This window comes from Spea bombifrons, chromosome 11 (assembly GCF_027358695.1).
Source record: "Spea bombifrons isolate aSpeBom1 chromosome 11, aSpeBom1.2.pri, whole genome shotgun sequence".
NCBI lineage: Eukaryota > Metazoa > Chordata > Amphibia > Anura > Pelobatidae > Spea > Spea bombifrons.
In genome coordinates, this window is record NC_071097.1 from 26,773,460 (window position 1) to 26,795,856 (window position 22,397).

The following is a 22,397-nucleotide window of genomic DNA, read 5'->3' on the forward strand; positions in this document are numbered from 1 at the left end:
TTCGTTGTATCAAGTAATGTAATACCATAGCAAATATGAGCATGCAATGAACAAATGTGTCTCTGATCTTGGATGGAGCCTTTCTGATAAAATTGCTACCACAGATGAGACTATACTTCACTTTAAAACGGTTAGAAATCAATAGGTCTCAGCATTAGCAACACTTTGGACTATTAATTAGTGATTTAATAGCCTGTTGTGGGTTTGACCACTGAACATTGATTCTAGATGCATCAAGGAGAGAGTGTAAAATCAGATACGAAGCAAAAATAATTTTATAGGACTTGTTCCTAGTATTATGTTGTATAACATTGTATTCTATGGTGGAAACGTTCTATTAAAGAATGGTCGCTTGCACCACTTAGAAACGTAGAACTGTCTCTGTAGTAGGTGAATTTTGCTAATTACGTTGATTTTATAACAGTGAAACTTACTTCAGTTTGAACCATCTGAGGACGCTGATTCCGGATTTTGCTAACAAAATCATAGACGTCAACCTTCTTTTCTTCATTCATCATGTCAATTATGGCATCTATCACAATAAAGGTGCCTGTTCGTCCTACACCAGCACTAGATGTAAGAAACATATTTGAAGTTTATAGGGCCATGTAATATCCATTTGTTGTCAACAACAGAACAGTTTTGTTCATCCAAAAATACTGCCAACCATTTTTTCCCCATGATCCCTAACCTTGAATGTGCTTATGCTTATGTATTAATGCTTCACATCTGTGGATCCAGCACATTTCTGCAAAATTCTAGAATCATAACCAAAATGATTGCCTCTCTAGACAACTGAATTCCATTCCAATGATCTAGAGCCAAGTTGTTTTGAATTAAATGTAGATTTCTGTGGACAGCAGCTGGGACGGTACTTGTTATCTATCCATAATGGACAATAATTTATTAATGTAACATACTCTTATTTTGGAACAAACAATTTCATGCCTAATGATGCTTTAATCAATATTTGCTGTCTTGAGAAAGGCATCTGGGAGAATAAAGAGACAGGAGGCTCTTCAGAAGTTGGTCTTGTTTTCATAGTGCCTGCTAAAGTGATTGTATTTCTAGATAATAACCACCAGGTGGGGTGACTGTGCCATCATTTTTTTTATTTATTTTTCTTGTGAAAGGAAAGGGATTGGTATCCTGTGTCTTATATCCACAATACCCCTTTTTCCTTTCTTTACACTGTTTTAATATATATATTGGTGGCCCAAATTGACCTTTCCAAGGAAATACACATCAGGATCACAATTTATTAGAGAATGGACTCAACATACTGTAACATAAACATGCTTGTAAGTCAGGCAGTAACCTGTTTGCGAATGTTTAATTTACCACTTGTTTTAATTAAATAAATGTAATACTTAATACTTCACACATGGCTACAAGGGGCCAATATCCAAGTCATTATGCAATATTCCTAATTGTGGTCACCTTAATCAGATGATTCACATGTTTCCCCAAATATCAGACCCATTTCAAACGGGTTTATGCACTAAAGGGACAGTTTGTAGAAAAGCTGAGGTTTCAACACTCTTGCTACACTATTCTTTATGAAGGGCCAAGTTTCTCCAGCAAGAAGGGCTGAGCTGGCCCCGTAAAATGCATAATTTAATAGCTAGGGAGATATTGGACAAACCTCATAATTTGCATAATGCAGGGCCCGTCAAGCTCTCCCTGCAGCAGAAGCTTATTGTGGATGGGCTTTCATAATGTATACTGAAGTCAAGTGAATGAAAGCTTAACATAGCAAGGACCATTTAGTGTCTTAAAGCATCCAGTTTGAGACGGGGCCGTCTTGGTAATCTGTGTGATTTATGTGTTTTTAGCCAGTGCCATGTTTGGTATATTGGAAGGAAGGAAATGTGCCAATGAACCGAATGGGGAATGCAAGTGAAAAAAGGAGAGGAAAAATAATAAGGAATAATAGGAATAACACAAAAGCCACTTGTCCAGCAGGCGCGTGCACCAATAATAGGGCAGGCACATGCGAACACCAGCTGGACAATGAGACAACAAGAGAATATATTCAGCCAGCATTGACAAAGTAACAAAGAACTGCTTTCTCTACTTCGTCTGTTCTTTGTTCTTCTCTTATCAAACAACTAGTCTGAAACACCAACATACTCATAGGTTTCTTTCCCCCCTTTCCTGGAATTTGGCATTGAATAATTAATAAAGCACATATCAATCTTAATGGTCAGTGTTAATGTAAATGAGAAGGTAAGATGTTTATTATTATATTATATGCTTATATTCCCAAAAAGGTGTAAAACATTATATACAACCGTCAGCTTACATAACAACGCAAGTGGTTATCTGAATACTCTAAGAAGACTGTTTCAGCAAAAAAAGTGTATAAGTTAGTTATCTGTTGTGACAAACACTGTGAGGCTGATGGCAAGGTCGAGCCTATGGGAGATAACGAAATGCTGATGGAACGTTTTACCTTGTGCATTCAACAAAGACGTTGAATGTAAATACACAGTTTAAAAGCAAGAACATGCATAGCAATGTTCATGTTTCAACCATGTAAGATGTCAGACATCTCCTTACCATGTATCAGAAGTAATTGATTAAACACATTAACAGATGGAAGGATGTGGGCTATAATGGAAATATATAAGATCAGCTTGCACACTGTATATTGATTTTAGTGGGTGAAGAGATATACCGTATCGTTATGCTTCTAGGGTGGATGTGAACAGCAGTCATTTTCAATGAGAAATTGAGTCATGTAGTCAAAGAAAAAGTCCCTGTATGAATAGTTTCACATGGTGTCTGACAAGAGGAAAGGGGGAATGCTTGCAAGAGCACAATGGTATGTACCTTATTGCACAATACTGGTTACCTTGTAAATGTGAGAACATTTATACATGCAAGAGAATGCTTTATGTATCAATAGTAAGTGTACTTACCAACATACATTGTATCCCTATTAATATTTTCAATAATTAATTAAAAATGTCTAACCTATGTCTAAGCTATGATTAAGTCTCATCCATACAAAAAGAGATGGGACTGAGCTGTTAGCTGAGTTAAATACGTTCAAGTGTAAAAACAGACTTTTACCACACACAAGGCATTAAGTAACGAACTAGCATTCAGTTAAGGCTACCAAAGGAGTTAAAAGCACAGCCAAGTGTGGGATAAAGGTGATGGCTATGGGGACATGGGGAGAGGACAGTGTGGGACTACATTTCATGGTACTTCACTATAGACTCTCCACTCCCTGAGTACCTATAGCAATCCACTTTATCCATACTGTAAAGGGGTACTCTAGCCATTGTTCAAATGATAGTGGAGTAGTCCTTTTACATTTTCATGTGGCCCTTGGAAAGATTTTGCAGAATCCACCCATATGCATTTGCCTCTCTCCACGTCCCCACCAGCTCCTAGGCCTGCAAGAGAGGTGTTTTAAGCAGCCATCAAAAAGTGGCACAAACAGCAGGACCATGTAGGAGTTCTTTGTTTTTATTGTTTTAACGAGTTGAAGAATGTACCTTAAACTACTTAAAAAGGACTTTATTATGCCATCTTTGTTGCCGGGACTGCATGGACACTGGGGCATGCGGTTTCTCTTAGTTCCGGGACTGTATAGTTTACGATTGTTACTGTTAAATTCTGGGCACACAACCCAGTTTCTTCAATTTCATTTTAGATGGAAGAGGCAACGGGTATTTATGTAAGGATACAGTTAGAAAGTATAAGAACTGCACAGTACTTACCTGCAGTGGACAATGATGGGTCCAGCATGAGCTGGATTTAGTGATTTCACTTTCTTTAGGAATTTCAGCATGCCGATTGGCGTGAAGGGCACTCCGAAGTCAGGCCAGCTGGTAAAATGCAGCTGTGTTATCAGCCTGGGAGCTTTGCATCCATCATGCACCTGTTTAATAAGATTTATAAATTAAGAAAAATATTAGAACATAGATCAGCAAAAGAATAGACCTATTGCAGGTATACCGTTTTATTTTGACCTAATGCCACAAATGTTAAAACTTTATTTTTTTGTGGGTAGTTGTAGTTTAATATATTCACAAATATCTATACAAACTTTAAATTATCTTAAAGCAGCGTTTAAAGTGATGCAAAAATGTAAAGACGTACAGGTTGTATGCAGAACTTGCGGACTGTGTAGTCTACGAGTACTATCACATCTTCGACAGAGACTCTTATATTTCCATACAGCCAACAGCCTTGGTCAGGCCAGTACTGGTAGCATTTTTCCTGTAACAAGAAGAATGAGATACAAGAAAAATAATGTTAAAATAACCAATATTATTACAATTCAACATTTTATTGCAAATTTCTTTGTTACACCAAATTCATAATTTCATGCTCTTGGAATCTTTCTGAAAGAATTTCTGTGAATACTAAACAGAACTTTTATTTAGCTTTTGTACATTTGTTTTTCTTTTCGAAATAAATAATATAAGTATATATATCAAATGGGAGGGGCACTTGAGATAAACATTGAGAAACTTTGTAAGGAATCCCCTGCAGCATATCTAAACCTGTATTAGTTTGCTTCAATTACAGCATAGTTTCCGAATGGACAGTTTGGTTGAAGATAATCACCAGTAGCAGGGCTTAGGTACCAACCAATATTTAATTTCTTTTCAGGTAGCTTGAGAATGGCAACATGCAAATATAATGTCAATACATAATCTAGCTGGGGATGCTGTCATTGTGAGACAGTTCACCTAATATTGGTAGAGATGCAGTATGTCAGGATGATACATGTGAGTGGATCCCATCAGCGGTCCCACCCAGGACCTACATCCAAAGCTGCAGACCAAGATATGATATCAGATCCTAGAGTTCTGCTTCAGAGGGACAGTACACATGGAACCGGGTACAACATTCTATGGTGGCTGTTCCATAGTGTAATTTGGCCAGTTGTAACCGGCCAATTGAGCAGAAATGCACAGGTGAGCCCAATTTCCCAAACTGTAGCTGGATGTCCTGAGTGGCTGTCTTTATGAAGTTAACAAGTATGCTACTCTAGTGTTGTATACATATGTTACTATAAAACGTTATACGTTTCATAATCACATTTAAGATCATTGGAATGATATTATATATATGACAGGCGGGTATTTTAATTTCACAGGTGATATTTATCATATGGATATCCTAACCGGTTTCCACCATCGAGTACCTAGAAGTCTCACTCCCTTATCTTTCATTTGTGACTCACTAGATTGTGGTGGAATCCTTTTAGTTAGCTTTTGTGCTATTTTTTCCTGTGAAATGCTTAATTTGGTTCTTGCGCAGCACCTCTATTTTGTTTATTATTTGTTCTTTTAAGTGGTTCTTTTTCTCTTTTGCTGAATTGGAGTATTTATTTTTTCCCAATTTTTGGGGTTGTATGGGATTTATTATTAAAAGGTACGTTTTAAATTTGGTCATAGCATAACTCTAGGCTTTCTCTCTTTAAAAATAAGCAGCTGCAACAAGAGTTGCTGGTCAAACAATCCGTACGAGAAAGCTAGTACGCCAATCTATATTAATCTTTCGGCTACTAAAAGTTGACAAAAAAGCAATTGGGTTTTTGCTTTCTTCTTGTGGCGGTGAGACTGATAAATATTGTTGTCCAGGAAGAAGATTTTGATGATATGCTGTCTTGAAAGTGTGAATTCACAGCCAAGCTTCAGTAGTATAAAAATATGAAGCATAATTCTGCAGTGTCTGAAGTCAGAGTGCAAATATTTCACAAAGCCAAAAAAAGAGCATCTCCCCGCATGTATAACGCGTTGTTTTTGGTTTGTTTGGTTCCATTTTGTCTGGTATCCTACGTTCCCAATCGCGGATAAAACCATTTAATCAATAATTAAGAAGTTGGATCATATGTACTTTTGTGAGGTTTCCATGCATATACTAATATTTGTAAACAACATTCTTGCTCAACCACAAGTTAGCAACATTCAGCATTCCAGCCGCCATTACAAATAGAATTGGGCATCATGGGAATTTATATAGTAATGGTTTTCGAAGGACATTAATAGGGTACAGTACAAAATAAATAAGTGATAAATTGAGATTTTTTTTTTTATTGTTGTGTAATGTAGGCCTACACCACAACTGTAAACGGTATATTTTACAAGAAATAGCAAGGATGATGCAAGAGACAAAATAACCGTGGATTTGCTAACACAAGCTATGAGTCATGTCAGTGAAGAATAATTCCTGTCACTCCGCTCCTAGCTACAATACTTGGGCTTTAAAACATTCTTTATTAAATGAAACATCATTGCAGAAATGACCAATATACCCAATCCCTTACTCTGATTCAGTATACTATTTAGCTTAGCTTTTGTATTTGTAGTACCATAAACTAGGGATGCACCGATATATCGGCCGAAAAGGGCATTATCAGCAAAATGCCAAAAAAATAATCGTCTGCAGGGGCTGGGCTGCTTACTTGTGGCTATTTTATTTTTTTTAAGGGGTCATTTTCGGTTTCAGTTTCGGCCAAGTGAATCCTGAAATTTCGGTTTCAGTCCCCAATTTTCATTTCGGTGCACGTTTACCATAAACCCCAATTTACCTCTTTTCTTTCTTTCAGGTTGGTGAGCATGACTATTGTAGCTGATTTTTGCTCCCAAATCATTCTCCAGAAGTCGTTGACAGTATCTTGTTTTGGGCCTGTTTGAGAGAGAATTGAAGGGTCATTACAGTCAATAATAACATGAAAACATGAGTTTAGGAAAATGAATTTGATACAATCTGTGTTTTCTCAATCTTTCTTACTTTTAAGCACTTATTATATTAAGTGTGTCATCAGCCCTTTGGTTCTTATAGGGTTAAATAGTTTCCATTAAGAGATAAGATAATTACCTTGAGCAGCTATAAATTTATTCTTTTCCTTATAGCCCTAGAAAATAAAACAGGTATTTTGAAAAGTTATGAAAGTTGGTTTACAAAGGTAAACAGAACATGTGGATAACGTGCAATAACGAAAAAGGCTCTGTTGCCAGAGCTCACGCCTTACATCTATGTACGAAGCGTTAATGTAGTCTGAACACGGCACTCCTTCAGCTGTTGTTAAAATAACTCTGGAGTGGTCATCTAAAAACAAAAGAGTCATTAGAATTCAGGTATTCCTCCTAAGATTCAAATGATTTTCACCCTACCCACGTCAAAATTATTTGAGCATGCTGATTTTGAACACAGTTTATAAATAATGTAACTGAATTGATTACATTATTGATTTAGACTATTAATTATGTGGCTTACTGGGCCAAGCAAACAACACAAAAGCCAGTGACACTTAACCTGTAGGAAGCCAACTCAAAACATATTCCTAAATTGCCATGACAAATGCACTGTACTAGTTTTAATCTCATTTAACCTGAATTCGACCCATCATGAAGAAGCAAGACTTGGTTAAACTCTCAATCACAGGCTGACGAACCCAACTGCCAACACTTTTGCAAACAGCTATAGAAATCACTCTAAAGTTGAAATGTTTTATCAGATTATGGATGGGATCTCATAGTTCTAGGCTAGTTCCTGTATTCATGTTTGTCTGTCTCTTACGTTTCTTGCCTGGTCTCCCTATCCCTTGCTTGTTATGTTTCAGCCATATTCTCTGCTTAGCTTCATCTCTCCCAGCCTGCAGCATCCCGCACATGAGTCTTGTGCTATGTCTCATGCCTGTTCCAGGGTGCCTGCAGGATTTACCTTCATTCTGGTCTATATCCGCTGCTATATTTGGGCGCTGGTATCTGCTGCACAACCCTAGATGCTCAACACCTGGGTGAGTGCCGTTTGTCCCGCACCAGGCCCTGTCCTGAGACTCCGCTACTGCATACTGAACTCCTGAACTCCATCTTCGGGCGCGCTGGGTCATTACAGTGGTCCGTATGGACCCAGTTCCCTGACAGAGGGTGAGTCTAAAGGTACTATATATCTGGATCTGTGCATCTTATGCCATTTCTTCTGCAAAGTAAATATTTCCTTATGTGTATTAAGTCACTAACAAGACTAGGCAGGCCTTTAAAAACTGCACATTTCGATTTACTTTTCAGATTAAATGCTACCTTTTGCACTGATTAACAAACTACATATAAACATCAGAAAAACACCACCCTCCCGATCTTTTGCCAGTTTTAATATCGGTTAAATGAAAATATAGATCATTTTTCAAAAAAAAAAATCATCACTCATTAACTAATATGTTAATATTTGTAGGAGCACACTATTTCCTCATCATTATAAAACATTAAGACCTCAGATTTCATGAAATTTAGAATAATGCCATCCTGATAATTATTTATCTTTATTTAGAAATAACAGCCACATTAAAGCTAATTTCACCAAGCTTTATAATCTTCTATTAATGAAAGTGTCACAGATTATGCAGATCTGTTTAATGTGTTTTTAGCGAGATTGTGAATATGAAGATTTAACATATTCAACAATTAAAATATTTAATTGTTGCCCTTTTAGGTACCTACATTTTGTGTACCAAATTACATGCTTGTCATTTAAACAGTCGCTTGCGGCGGATCTAGCTAGCTTCTTTTTAATTGACCTCACAACTGACAAACAATTTCCACAATGTCTACACTGTTAAAGGGTGTAGAAATACACATTTTTTTCCTTCTCAAGCATTAGTGACATTGTTACATTGTTTCTTGCTTGTGATATTCTAGTAGAGTACATTGCAGTGTATACAGGGGGAGATTTTAATCCCAGTTGGCCTTGGCATAAAACGACAGGTACCTAGTGCTATGGAATCTGCTGGCACTCTGCAGCATTACATTTGTACATTACATTGTATTTTATTTATAGAGTGCCTGCAGCTTCCATAGCGCTGTTATAAAAAGGATGTGAAAACAACATAAATAAAATATAATATAATACATATCTACATAAACTTAAATAAAATGATTCTTTTTTTTCCAAACGGAACATTAGAAGGAAAGGTGATATGTTATAATTGTAACATTCTAAACTGTACTCCAGCACATTCTAAATCAGAAGACTCTGCTAGCACATAAATCATTCCCTTATAGTTAATTAATTTATGACCTTATGTTGGTATAAGGGAACTCTGAACGGAAGTTCCAAACAATGGGATGTTCCTTTTAAAACCTTTCAACAGGACTTTTTTTAATTTTTTTTTTAACCTTGCCCAATATGTGAGGCAAACTAGCCAAGGTTCATGGTTTCTTCAATGGTTCTGGTTGCTCCAGGCAGATTGTGACTCTTACATAAATAATCACTTGGTAAGAAATTATGTTGATATCTAAGCTTTTTAAAAATATTTTTATTGTTGAAGAACTTACAGGGAAGTATATTGGGATATCGGTTCTTCTCTTTGCTTTCTTCCTTATTTGCCACTTCAAGTGATCCATGTATATTACCGGGTGGTAATGACTGTTGAAAAACAAAATAAATTTGCATTATCCACCAACCTTATTGTCACCTTCTAGAATAAAGAAACAGTTTTCCTCCAGTTATGGGAGCCAATAGCAATGAGTTGGGCAGTAGATTCATATTAGGGAACCATTTGATCTTTCAAATACAATATATTTACACCAACAAGAAACATTTGGATACTTAAGCTTACGTTCCAAAGTTAACACTTGTTACAATCATTTGTACATAGGGTTAAAAAACACTTTGTCAGTACAACACATTAAGAAATGTCTCTTATTTTCCCTTGAAAACATGAAACTTACATTATACTCCTCTCGAAACAGTTTTCCATCATCTGCTGATCTTATCCGGACCTCTTCTTCCAAATTCTCCACTGGAATTGGAAAATACTTCTTGAAGACAGTGGGGGAATTGCTGAGCAACATCACTCTTTGTTGTTCTATCAGAGAGAAATAAGAAAACACAAATTATATACAATATTTTATTGGGCTAATTAAATGTGGAATTATGCTTCTTCTACACAAATCAGTTACAGATTGTACTAATGTTTGTAGGATCAGCTAGGTTAACTTTACAGAGCGTGGTTGTCAGCTAACTCACATATCATTGGAATTCTAAATTAATTTAAGGTATTTATAGGGTTTTTGTTGACAATTTTAGGAGTGGGTTCTAATAAAACAGATATATCGCCCAATATTTATTTACTCAGTTTTCTGAATACTCATTTTTAATATGATCAAATGCTAAAATAAACACTTTTCATGCTTGCCAACCAGTTCACACTGTTTGGTGTGACCACCCACAAATATTTGTTATAAAAAAACACTTTTTTATAAAAAAAAATATAATAATATCTTGATAATGTCTGGCAAAATAAAAGAAAGAAAAAAAGCATATAATTAGGTACAAAAAAACCCCAACTGTTTAGGCGATAGCAGGCACCTTTGTCAAGAAACTTGTTCTCAGTCTTGTAAACACAAAGCCAAAATTGTGAAATTCTTTGGAAAGATAATTGTCAGATGTCTATTATTATATAGAGGAAGAGGAATTTGTATATGAATGTAACATGTTTCCTGTCCTATTGGTGACAAAAAATATTTTCTTTTTTTTTTTTGCTGAACCCTAACTCTGACCCAATACATTGAGTTGTACCTGTTAAGAATAACTACACATTTCAGACTTATTTTGTGTGATAAAGAACATTTCTCTGTTTCACTCGACAGAGCCCTTCTTTTTCACAAACTGTTACTCTAACTCTCAGTACGTGATCTTTCGAAATAATTCAGAAATGAGCAACTCTTAGAAACGGGAAGTGGTTAATCCCCTTTTACTCCTGTGTCCTGATTAACACAACCCTTAAACTCACAATCTTGTCTTAATGTGGGAATAGCTTAAATCTCCAGAAATTTGACAGCTACCTGACTAGAAGCTTCACCTTAAAAATATCTAAAGTCTATGTTGCAGACAAGTCAACTGGTTTGTAACAAAAGTGATATTGCATTTTTCTTAGTGATATCATGTCTCATTTTCTGGCTTATGTCCTTTCAAACTTGACTGACTGAAGGAGAACCTGTCAAGGCAGATACTAGTATATTTATATAGCAATATACGAGGAACAAAATGTTTTCATGCAGTTATGTACCTATGTTAAATCTCTTTAATCTCTAAACATCAGTTTCTACAGCTCCATGGTTACAATCAAGTTAGATTTCAGTAACCTTAACATAATACAAGTTGGAACCTGGACTCTGAATACAATGGAAGAACTGGCCACGTTCAGCCCTTGGGGCAGGCGAATCCACAGGAAGGGTTTAATAGAACATCAGCAAAATGTCCATCAATTCAGCATCAATGACAAAGACGTAATAAATCTAAACATTGTTTAGGAAGCATACGGAAGGGATATGGCCGAGACTGAAATGCTGTCTAAGGGAGCTGGTTGCATCCAGTTTTAGGCTCACGTAGGTCCGTGTGTGGCTGATCAATTCTTCAGATCACAACAGTCACAGGTCTATTATCCTAAAGCCCTCTTTCATTTAATTAAAATGTTAGGTATGGAACAAACGAGGAATACCGATAATAATGAATAATATCAGTTCTGAAGGCAGTTGGAGAGACAGGACAGATGTAAAAAAGGGCTGGAATTCAAACAGGTATAATGTTATCCTAAATATAAGACAGCCATCATATATATATCTGCCATCAAATTCTATTTTTTGGACTCTATGTCCCTTCGCAGACTAGAACTTTAGAACATTAAAACATTAACACCTTGATTCTGATTCTATGTGTTACCGGAAAATGTCATCCTTAGCCAAAAGCAGGTGCAGCCACATTTTATTTAACAACGAAAACACTCGACTATATCATTTTTTTCAACTAATTTTGATAAAATGAAGTACAGTTTCTGGCTTACCAGTTGAACCACAAATTCCACCATCATGGGCTAATACATACACACTTACATAATATGAATACAACACACCAGATTTACGTACCTTGTTCTTCTAAGATTCCATTGGGCATCTTCTTATCACTGGAGTTAACATCTGCTTTTCTGTGTTTTCTGGACCTTAAAATAAGCAGTGCACACTTTTAAAAAGGACAATTTGGGGAGTTGTTCATTTTTTCCAGTAAACTCATATCTCCCTCTCAGATAAAGGAACGTCATTTCTTATCACTTCTCGGTTTATTTCATTTGAAGCAATCCTGCTTTTTTGTGGTTCCTCCACAGCAGCATTTCAATAACACATACTCATGTTTTCCTTTACATAAATTATTTGTGTTACATTAGAATAACTGTAAAAGATGCATTTTACAATATTTCAAAATATACAGGGAACATTAATATAGCCACATTGATCCAAGAGAAGATGGAATCTTCAGATGAAGGCTCCATCTTATTATTATTATTTATTGTTTTATATAGCGCCATCAAATTCCATAGCGCTGTACAATGGGTAGACAGGACATAACAAGTAGCCATATGAAGAAGAAACCTCTGACATGCTCAAAGCAAGGTAACCATTAGTGTTCCCTATATACAGTCTAGTTAGTACTGCTAAGCGGGTAGACTTGCAACCTGACGTTTACCTAAAATGTCATGGACATCACAAGGCTATATTAGCATTATTGTTATATTGCAGCACAAATTTTGGTGCTTCTTAAGTTAATAGGGAGACTTAAGCAACTAAAATACAGAGCACATCTACATACAGAGTATTAAATGTATCATAAAATACATACGACAGTATTTATGAAAGAGCTGCTCCACTTATTAATTACACCTTTTAGTATGTTACACAAATATACCTGAGCAGATCTATCATTTTATTCTTTACTTTGACAGGTAAATCACATACAAATAATGCATTGCAGACACGTATTCAGTTTTAGAACAGCAACCTGCAGTATCACAGCCTGCATTTGTGTCACGTGACAAGTGCCTTATAAATAAGGCAAAATTATCTTTCTTTAATTTATTGGACATTCAACGGTACAAGCAATGGTGTTTTAATGCTGTATTTAGTTCTAAAAAGATTACATTTTGCTTATTAGGTGAAATAGCCCATTTATGCATCCCAAGTTATAATTTAGCTTTATGCATTATCTTTGAATGCCAACTTCAGCTGGCTGCAGAGATTCATGACTTCATGTTCCAATGGGCTTTAGGTTGTTAGAGGATGCCATATCTGCCCCAAACAATGATGTCATGTAATCTAGTTGCAGGAAGCAATGCTGAACTTTGGGGGAGCTGCTCTACGTCAGGCTTAGACTGGCTCCAAAGCTAGGTTACATCACTGATGACCAGATCGGGGTACTTTGATGGACTAAGTAAGTTTGCAGGGACATAGTTTACCATATCTCTATCTATAAGGTAAACTACCATTTTCATTAACAATGAATGAGATAATACTCCGTATAATAGTGCAAACTGAAAATATATTAATATTTACATTTAGAAATGTTGTTGGTCACCCAATTTGGGGCTAACACTCACCAAACAATGAATTATTATTGTTAAAGAGATATCAGCGCATACAATGAGATTATATAAATCCACATATACATCTTTAGCCTTTACAGCTTAAAACATGTTTTTTGTATGTTGTTCATGAGTACAAGAACCTTACACAGCGTGTGCCGTCGTTACCTTAATAGGTATCCACCCAGGAGGATGAGAAGGAAGCACACAATCAGAGGAACCAATACCGAGGTAATCAAAGAACCTGTGTCCTTCTCAGGAGAGTTTGTAGAAGCTGTAGATTGAACAACAAATAAAACAGGTACAGTTATAGAATTACATTTTCATTCTGAATCGCGCACACGTTAAAATTCACTTCATCTAGAACAAGCACATCCAGTTAAACCCCTCCTGTATGAATTTAGTTTCTTTATACCTACATTATTGTGAATTTCTTATTCAATACTTATTTGTAGGTTGTTCAGTGAGCACCCCATGAGTATTATTTCTTCCATGTTTTAGTAGCTTATAATGCGTTGCAGTATAATATGTTAAAGACACAGCAAATCAGAAATACATATTCCTAAAATACATTCTTTAACATTCTTCTCATATTGAAACATTCTTTTTGTTCAATTTAAGACTACCATTTATCTCGAGAATATAATCTGAAGCACAAATTCAGAATGTTCTGCAATCTGTGCAATATTAACACATAAGGTTGCCTAGGTGACAAAAAATATGTGTGAGTATTTTGCTTTAAAAGAAAATTTCAGTAAAGCACGACTCCTCATGTACACGATTTGCGGTATTAATATTTTCTATATTTGTGTGTACTTCTGATATATTTTATATTACACTGGCTACATTTTGGTGGCTTGTTTAACCTGGAGTATAAAACTTAAAAGCAGAACTGGTTGTAGCTAAATCCACCAGCACCTTTGGTGTTCTCGCTTCTCCACTTATTGGTTTACTTTTGTTTTTTTCAGGACCTGTTAATGTTCGGTGGCAAGAGTAAAGGACTCTGCCAAAAGTGAGTAATGCATTACCTTTCTTACCACTGTAGAGTTCAAAAGAATCATTAAACCACCTTTTTTACAGTTTTGCCAATGATCTGGTCTGCTCTACATGTCTTAGAGGGATCGGTGAACAATTGCTCTCTTATCGGCGAACAGGCCACAGGCCTCCAAGAGCAACTCTTCCCAACATAAACATTTCTTTTCAGTGTACCCCATATTTTTCAGCTGACCCCTTATCACTTTTAGCACTCTTTGTGTTGTTGTTTTTTTGGTGTTGCCGTGAAGAGGATGATTGCATGCTGGGGAGCACGTGGGGGCCCAAGCAAATGCTTGCCCAGGGTCCAATAAATATTAAAGATGGCCCTGGCTCCTAGGCATACTACAGGTCACCTAAGTTTGCATTAAATAACACCTTGTTTGTACATTAGCCCCATAATGTTTCCCTTCTGCTAATCCTAGCATCTCTCAATTCTGTCACAGATTATTACGTAAATCGAACATTAAAATGAGAATAACAACTAAAAAATGTTATTTTTTTTAATCTTAGTGACTTCTTTTCAATCAATAAAAAATCTCATTATGTGAAAACTGGGTGGGAGGACATGAGTTATTATTTTATCAATGTACCTAACAATGGTTTGCTCAGATTGCCCGATAATGTAGCTAGGAAGAGATGCCAAATAAATGTGTGTGTGGGAGGAAGTTTGCTGCAAGGGCTGTGTGAAAAGCAGATGTGCACAGACACAGATACCAGGTTGATTTATGGATTGGTAACTGTACAGAATAGATTTTTTTCAATATTTAAACATTCTGACACCATACCTTTTCCCGTGCTTACCATGCTAATAGTATATAATATTAAGATAGATTATGAGTAAAGTGTGCATAATGCATTTAAATTGCTGTAGCTGAAAAAAGTAGACCCGTAACACCCGTAGACCCGTATCTTACAATAAAACACGTTCTTACTTGGTGAGATGGTGTAAGCTGGTGTTGTTCCATTTAATTCTGTAGCCAGGACTCCATAAAGCGTGATGCCAAAGTAGACAGTTAGTGATAAGAGATGTCCTGTCATGGTTTTCTAGAGGGAAACAAAGAAACTAGAATAAATATGCATTGTCTTTAACATTGTAAGTCCCAAAGCAGAGTCAAAAAGCAGTATAAGCAGTTCACAAATTCTTCAGCCCTCCAAACACAGTCAGAGCCTGGGAGCACAGGTAGAACATGGGTGAGGGCACTTCTATAAACGGAACATTTGTTATTCATGGCACCACTAAGAGTGTGGAAAAATCTTTGTGTGCTCTAAATTTGTGTATCCAGTCCTGAAGTCTAGTGGCATTAAATCTGAATCCAAAATAGTGCATTTTATTTTGTGATGTAGAATCCATTTATCACAGAGTGAAGGCTATTTTAATAATTATCAAAAGAATGGCCGCCATCTGTAAATTTTGAACAATCAAATTGGGATCATCAGCAAGGCCAAGTTCTTGGTGTGTCGTAAATATTGCTGTACAAGTGTACAATTATAACCATTGCTATACCCAGAAGAACAGATAATACTCATCTTTAGGACAATATTCTATTCTTGTATAAAAACTCAGATACATATATAATACACTAACCATTTACTATTATTGATAATAATAAATATATATTTATATAGCAAAAACAAATTACATAATGTTTTACAATAATTAAAATGAAAAGACACAAATGCATTTCAGTTTTCCTATCTTTTAGACCAATATGGCAAATTTTGCAATGCCTGTACATTGGAGGATGTATTATTTACTTACTGATGCAGCATCTAGTAAAAAAAAATATCTAGAGCTTAGTACATGGAAGCTCCATTCAGACAATAGATGATTATACCCATTCTCATTGCCTAAATATGGACTTAATGGTCTATCACCTGACGCTTTCTTACATTCTGGCACATTACCAAGAAAGCTTCTGCTACTGCTTAAGACTTCACTGTCTGTCATATACTCCAAAATGCAGTTTATTTTGTTTTAAAAAACAAAAACAAAGCTGTGTAGACTGGGAATACACATAAAGAAAATGGGTGACATGGGCAAAAGATTAAGTGTGAACAGAAGTCCATCAAACCGCACACCTGACTAGTGGTACCACTGTAAAGAAATCACTCGATGTGAATTTCTCATATGAAATTCTGCCTCAGAAGGGGCAAACATGGCACTAAATAAAGTTTCTATTAGACTTGTGCATTTGTATTTGGGCGAACATGAAAACGAACACAAAGGGTGCGTTTTCTTTGTTCAGCCCGAATACAGAAGTTTCTTCGAACATGGTGGCGGCAAAACATACACGAAGAGGAAGACACACAACACGAAGAATCATCATTGTGTTCATCATTCTACTAATCTCCTTGGTCCCGCTCCCATCTAGCTTACCTTATCTACGCAGCATTGCAGGAGTTGACGGGAGCGGAAATCCGTAGGTTCGCGCGAGGAATTAAAGGTCCGTGCGAGCGACTCTATTGGGCCCCTGCCGGCGACCAATAGAGTCACTCTTATGGACCTTTAACTCCTGAAGGTGAAACTCCGCCTGGGGAGACCATCGGTCTCCCCACTCCAGGAGTTAAGGGTCTGTACAAGCTACCAATAGAGTCGCTGGTACAGACCTTTAACTCCTGACAGTGGAACTTGGCCCTGACCATTGGTCTCCCTGCTCCAAGAGTTAAAGGTCCAGATGCACTTCATTGGTTGATGGCAGAGGAGGCCCCTGCCGGCGACCAATAGAGTTGCTTGTACGGACCTTTAAAATCCTAGCTCCAAAGCTGCTGTGTAGTGCGTACCGTGTTAACCCCATATTAACCCCTTTTAAAAAAAAAAAGACAAAAAACGAAGAAAAAACAAAGACGAAGAATGTACCCGAACCAAACACAGGAACAGGCAAGTATTTTTTTTCTCATGAAGACGAACACGAAGAGTTGGCCAGCGCCCAAGTCTAGTTTCTATGAAGTTAGATCTGATTCTATCCAGTATAAAAACTATGTAACTGGACGTTTTTGACAAACTTCTGACCACACTATGTTCGTTTCATTTGAGAGTGTCTAAGCATCAAATTGAATGTACATTGTATCCCACCACCATAAGGAACTGCAAAATATGCTTATTTTTCATAAATAAATCACATCTAAACTCTTAAGATGCTCCTATTTATAGAGGCACTTCTTGTTTACAATTTCTCCCTCAAACAAGCCACTTGCTTTTAATATCTGAAAGTAAATTGAAATTACTGGCACTGCTTAATGGATAAAACAAAGGACCCACAAATGAGCCCTCTCCCACAGCTGGCGCTTTAAAGTCACCACAGATTTCCAAAAGAAAAGAAATGTTGTTCTCAAGACAAAATGTTTCAGATTCAAACTGCCTCCTGTTCAGTGTCTCTGTATTTTGCGGAGGAACATGAAACAAGATAGCTCTGTTTATCAAATCCATGAATACCATTTCTATTCAATATTATGAAAGCATTTGGAGTTGAAACTTTAAGCAATACAGTGTGAGCTAAAAAATGTAAAGTATTAGTATTGGAGGGGGAGAGAGGGAAAGAATGGAGACACAGAATGAAAACTGGAAAGGAAAGGAGGAAGGAAGGAAGAGTGATAAAACGTCATTGTTCGAAAAGTCAAGCACATAGTATGTTCAGTATGTCTATGTAAGAAGAGAAAAACAAAGAGGAGGATAGAAAGACAAGAGATGGACAGAAAGAAAGAGATACACTCTATAAAAACCAATGAGTCTGCAATCTGAATGTGAGATCAGACACAATATTATTTTCCTCAAGGAGACAGAGCACAAACCCTCCTCCAGTGGGGGCAGGAAGGAAAATAAGACTGTTTAGATAAGTTTTTCCCTTTACTGAACAAGGAGCAAAACTATATTTGTCTTGGACAGTAATACAATTGTTGTCCTGTTACTAAATATATTGGTAACAGAGAAACAGACACAACTATACAAACAAAATGAAAAAAAAAAAAATATATATATATATATATTTTTTGTGTATACATACACACACATTTAATATTTTCTATATCTTTATAGAATACGGAATAACTTGATGTGCTTGCATTTTTTTTTCATGTGTACAGCTACCCGACACTATAAGACTAAAGTTATGTGGACACCTGACCATCACACCTATATGAACTTGTTGGGACAGCCCAATCCAATACCTGGATGTTAATATGGAGTTGCCCCCTCCACCCTTTGCAGCTTTAATAGCCTCCAATTTTCAGAGAAGGTTTTCCACAAGATTTTGGAGTCTGTTTCTGTGGAAATGTGTGGCCATTCAGCCAAAAGAGCATTTGTGAGGACAAGAAGGACTGGCTTGCAATGGTCGTTCCTATTCATCAGAAAGGTTTACAGTTTGGTTAAGGTCAGGGCTCTGGTTAAGGTCAGGGCTCTGTGCGGGCCACTTTAGTTCCGCCACACCAAATTGTCTTTAAGTACCTTGCTTAGTGCACAGGAGCACAGTCATCCATGGGACTTCCCCAAAGTGGTACCACAAGGTTGAAAGCATACAATTGCCTAAATGTCTTTGTATGGTGTAGTATTAACATTACCCTTCACTAGAACTATGGGGCCCAAACCCTGAAAAACAGCCAATTATCCCTCCTCAATCAAACTTTACAGAAGACACAATGCATTCCGGTTGGTAGCGTTCTACTGGCATCTGCAAACCCAGATTCATCCATCAGACTTCTAGATGAAGTGAAGCGTGGTTTATCGCGTCAGAGACCCATCTTTCCACCGCTCCAGCATTCAGTGGCAGTGTGTTTTACACCACTCAATACTTAGCATCGTGCAATATGATTTTCAGCTTGAGTGCAGCTTCAGTGTGCGTGGTTTGTGGCTTTGTGGCTGAGCTGTTACGTACTCAAACACTTCCACTTCACAATAAAAACACTTATAGCAGACAGGGGCAAATCTATCAGGGCAGAAATTTCACAAAAAGGTAGAATCCTGTGCTTGATTTTTACACCCATTACCAATGAGTGAGGCTGAAGCACCTAAACTCAATAATTAGGAGGGGTGTCCACATACTTTTGGTCATATAGTGTACATATGAATAGGCAATAGGGTAAGACTGCCAAAAAAGCCATCTGGCTTTTTCTAGAAGCCTTTTCATATGGCTTGTATACTTTGGTCATAAGTGTAAAACAGACTAAATATCATCCTCTTATCTTAATGCATGGGGAAGGTATCCAACAGGCCTATATATCTAAAGTGTTGGCAGAGAGTTACCTGCAATGAATGTCTCCGGGAACCATTACGTCAGATATCGGTGCTATTAGCATTTTGCATTTATGGAACAATCAATGGGTAGGAGAACAGAGATCTCACATTTGCTAAACCACCAGGTAAATGGGTTGTAGGTAGTGTTACCAAGGGCTTGTATTTGACCGCTCTTTAAACTGTCAAGCCGGTTTGATAACCTATGTTTAGTGTGTAATTAACCTCTAATGCTAAATGCAAAACGTGCATGTGTATTTAACCTTTACATTACCGGAATGCAAACTTTTGAGAGTGTGGTGGCACAATGTAAACAAAATGTGCCAAGTGGATGAGTTTGTGCGTCGGCATCAAATTTGTGATGCAGGACACTAAGGCAATGTTTTTAATATGCTTTGTTGAGACCAGTTTTTTTCTGTTTTCCAGCCATGGTAGTTCAGCCTAGTCCAGAGAAATGTAATGGAAAGCTGCTTTGTGCTAGCCAGGTGCCTCTTGAATACAGGGGTAACTAGACAAATGCCTGCACTGTGTGTATATATATATATATATATATATATATATATATATATATATATATATATATATATATACTCTATAATGGAAAAAAGGCTTATCCACACCCAGTTTTCCAAAGAGTCTTTGTTTAGCAACGTAGATCCCATTTTAATTTGAAGATATTACATGCTGCCAAGTATTGTAAAAAGAAAAATCTAATTCCAGGGGAAGAAAAGGAAACCTAATCTAATTGACTTTTACATAATTCTCCAGCAACTCAGCTCATTAAAGCAATGTCAGATCTTCTGTTGACTGTTCTTCAAATTAGTACAGTTCAAATGGCTTTCACTGTCAGAACTGGATTTAATGTGTGTTTATTCAGTATCATGCTTAGTCTTTTCCTTTTCCACTTATAAGAGTATAACTCTGCAATGAGCATTGCCCTTTCCATTAGGTTGAACATGGAATAAATATAAAAAATAGGCCAGCAGGTATTTGTTCTTGATACAAGCACATTTTTCTTGTATCACAGTAACATGCAAGTGTGTTTAAATGGACACTCCAGTATAAAAAGAAGCATACTGAAAGGACTTCTTAAGGACATGACATCTGGGACATACTACTGAAATCAATGGAAGGACTTTCTGTGCTTTAGTACAGGGATCTTGTTAGGCCCCCTGGAGTGTTCACCAAGGCAGTGTTAGAGTTGACTGGTGGTAGGTATATCACTCACCAGAAGATACGTTTGACCGAACATATCTCTTGCACATGACTAGGTGGCTAATACATATAGGGGGGATTCTGCAGAATGATGGCTGGAGTGTTCCATTTATCTTTCAAACACAATAGGAGTGAGCATAACTTTGCTTTCCAATGTGATGCACCACATCAACAGGGTATTTATACAATACATGTCCTCTTGCTGCTCCCATGCACAGAAACGTCTGTGAGCATATAGTCATATTACAAAGCACATGGTCATTATCTCATTACTAATCTCACAGCTTCTATCTACCAGCCTTTTTCTTTCCATATTTTGTATTTTATTTTCATTACTTCTCAGCAGGCAGCTTCAATAAATATCTGCATATTTTAAGTTAATGAAACAGATTTCTGTTCCATCTGGATGGAAGGTCACAGATGGGAACTAAAGCTGTGTACTCAACATATTGGTTGTATTATATATTCATTAATTCTGAGTCATTAATTACTTATTTCAATGTTTCCTTAACTCATCCTCCATTGTCCACATGTCTGCACATAACCTAAAAGCCATCTATAATCTCAGGAACAATTTTTCTTCTACATTTTTTTAAATTACCTCTAGGGACAGTTTAATAGGTCATACCATGTAGATGAAAAGTTATATGGACCATGAAGGGCCATGTCATGAGCTCAACATATACCATCACAGGAATTACTGGTCTGCCAATAAACACGGCCTGATATATAAGCATATATTCACTTATCTACGCAGCTCCTAAGACTAAGCTAGTGATTCTTTATTGCAATGTTCAACTGTCATGTAATAAAAATGTGAATTACTGTGTTTATTAGTTCATGTAGTTATATCAACAGATATTGGAATATAAATCTACTCTCGTGAATGTCAAAGCAAGAAGCAAAAACAAGTGAGGAAAATGTTCCCCTGCCCTTGAAATTTCTTCAGCATTCTGAAAAGATAACCAACAAATCTATTCGTATTCTGAGAAGCAAACTGTTTATATACTGTTTTGTCATGAGAACCAGCGGTCTTCCTTCTCAGGTCCTACAAAGCTCCCAGGCAGTAGAGGGTTGTAGAGAAAGCAACATAGCTCCTTTGTTATCAGCTTTTCCCAAGCAAGTGCTGTTTTATTAGGGACAAAACCATGTCTTTTTATAAACACCAGAACAATGGGAAGGTGATCCAAATTAGGGTTTGGAACAGATTTGTCTATAAACAGAGAGACAATGTCTTTGGGGACTGCAACACAGTCATGTTGGAATAGACATGGGCCTTCTCCAAACTGTTCCCACTAAGTTGGACGCATAACATTGTCCAACATGCCTTGGTATGCTGAAGCATTAGGATTTCCCTTTTACTCGAAGTAAGGGCTTAGCTCAAACCCTGATTTCAAGATTAAGATGTGTGTCCCAATACTTTTGCCCATATAGTGGCACACGCAGCAAGGGTCCCTAAATACATGGTTGGATGAGTTTGGTGTGGAAGTACTTGACTGGCCGGCACAGAGCCCTATACTCAACTCCACTGAACACATT

At 36.9% G+C, this 22,397-nt stretch overlaps 1 protein-coding gene across 1 annotated transcript in view; it reads right to left on the reverse strand.

Annotated features, from left to right (window-relative positions):
• The window catches only part of PTPRE (protein tyrosine phosphatase receptor type E), a 49,924-nt gene that overhangs the window by 5,560 nt on the left and 21,967 nt on the right, over positions 1-22,397 (reverse strand). The window contains exons 2-12 of the mRNA XM_053450081.1: positions 15,352-15,463; positions 13,553-13,658; positions 11,898-11,971; positions 9,702-9,838; positions 9,306-9,396; positions 7,004-7,080; positions 6,850-6,886; positions 6,560-6,657; positions 4,117-4,236; positions 3,735-3,895; positions 435-570 (exon numbers count right to left, since the gene is read on the reverse strand). Coding sequence (XP_053306056.1) covers positions 435-570; positions 3,735-3,895; positions 4,117-4,236; positions 6,560-6,657; positions 6,850-6,886; positions 7,004-7,080; positions 9,306-9,396; positions 9,702-9,838; positions 11,898-11,971; positions 13,553-13,658; positions 15,352-15,457 — 1,143 coding nt within the window. The 5' untranslated portion in view covers positions 15,458-15,463. The remainder of the gene's footprint in view (positions 1-434; positions 571-3,734; positions 3,896-4,116; positions 4,237-6,559; positions 6,658-6,849; positions 6,887-7,003; positions 7,081-9,305; positions 9,397-9,701; positions 9,839-11,897; positions 11,972-13,552; positions 13,659-15,351; positions 15,464-22,397) is intronic.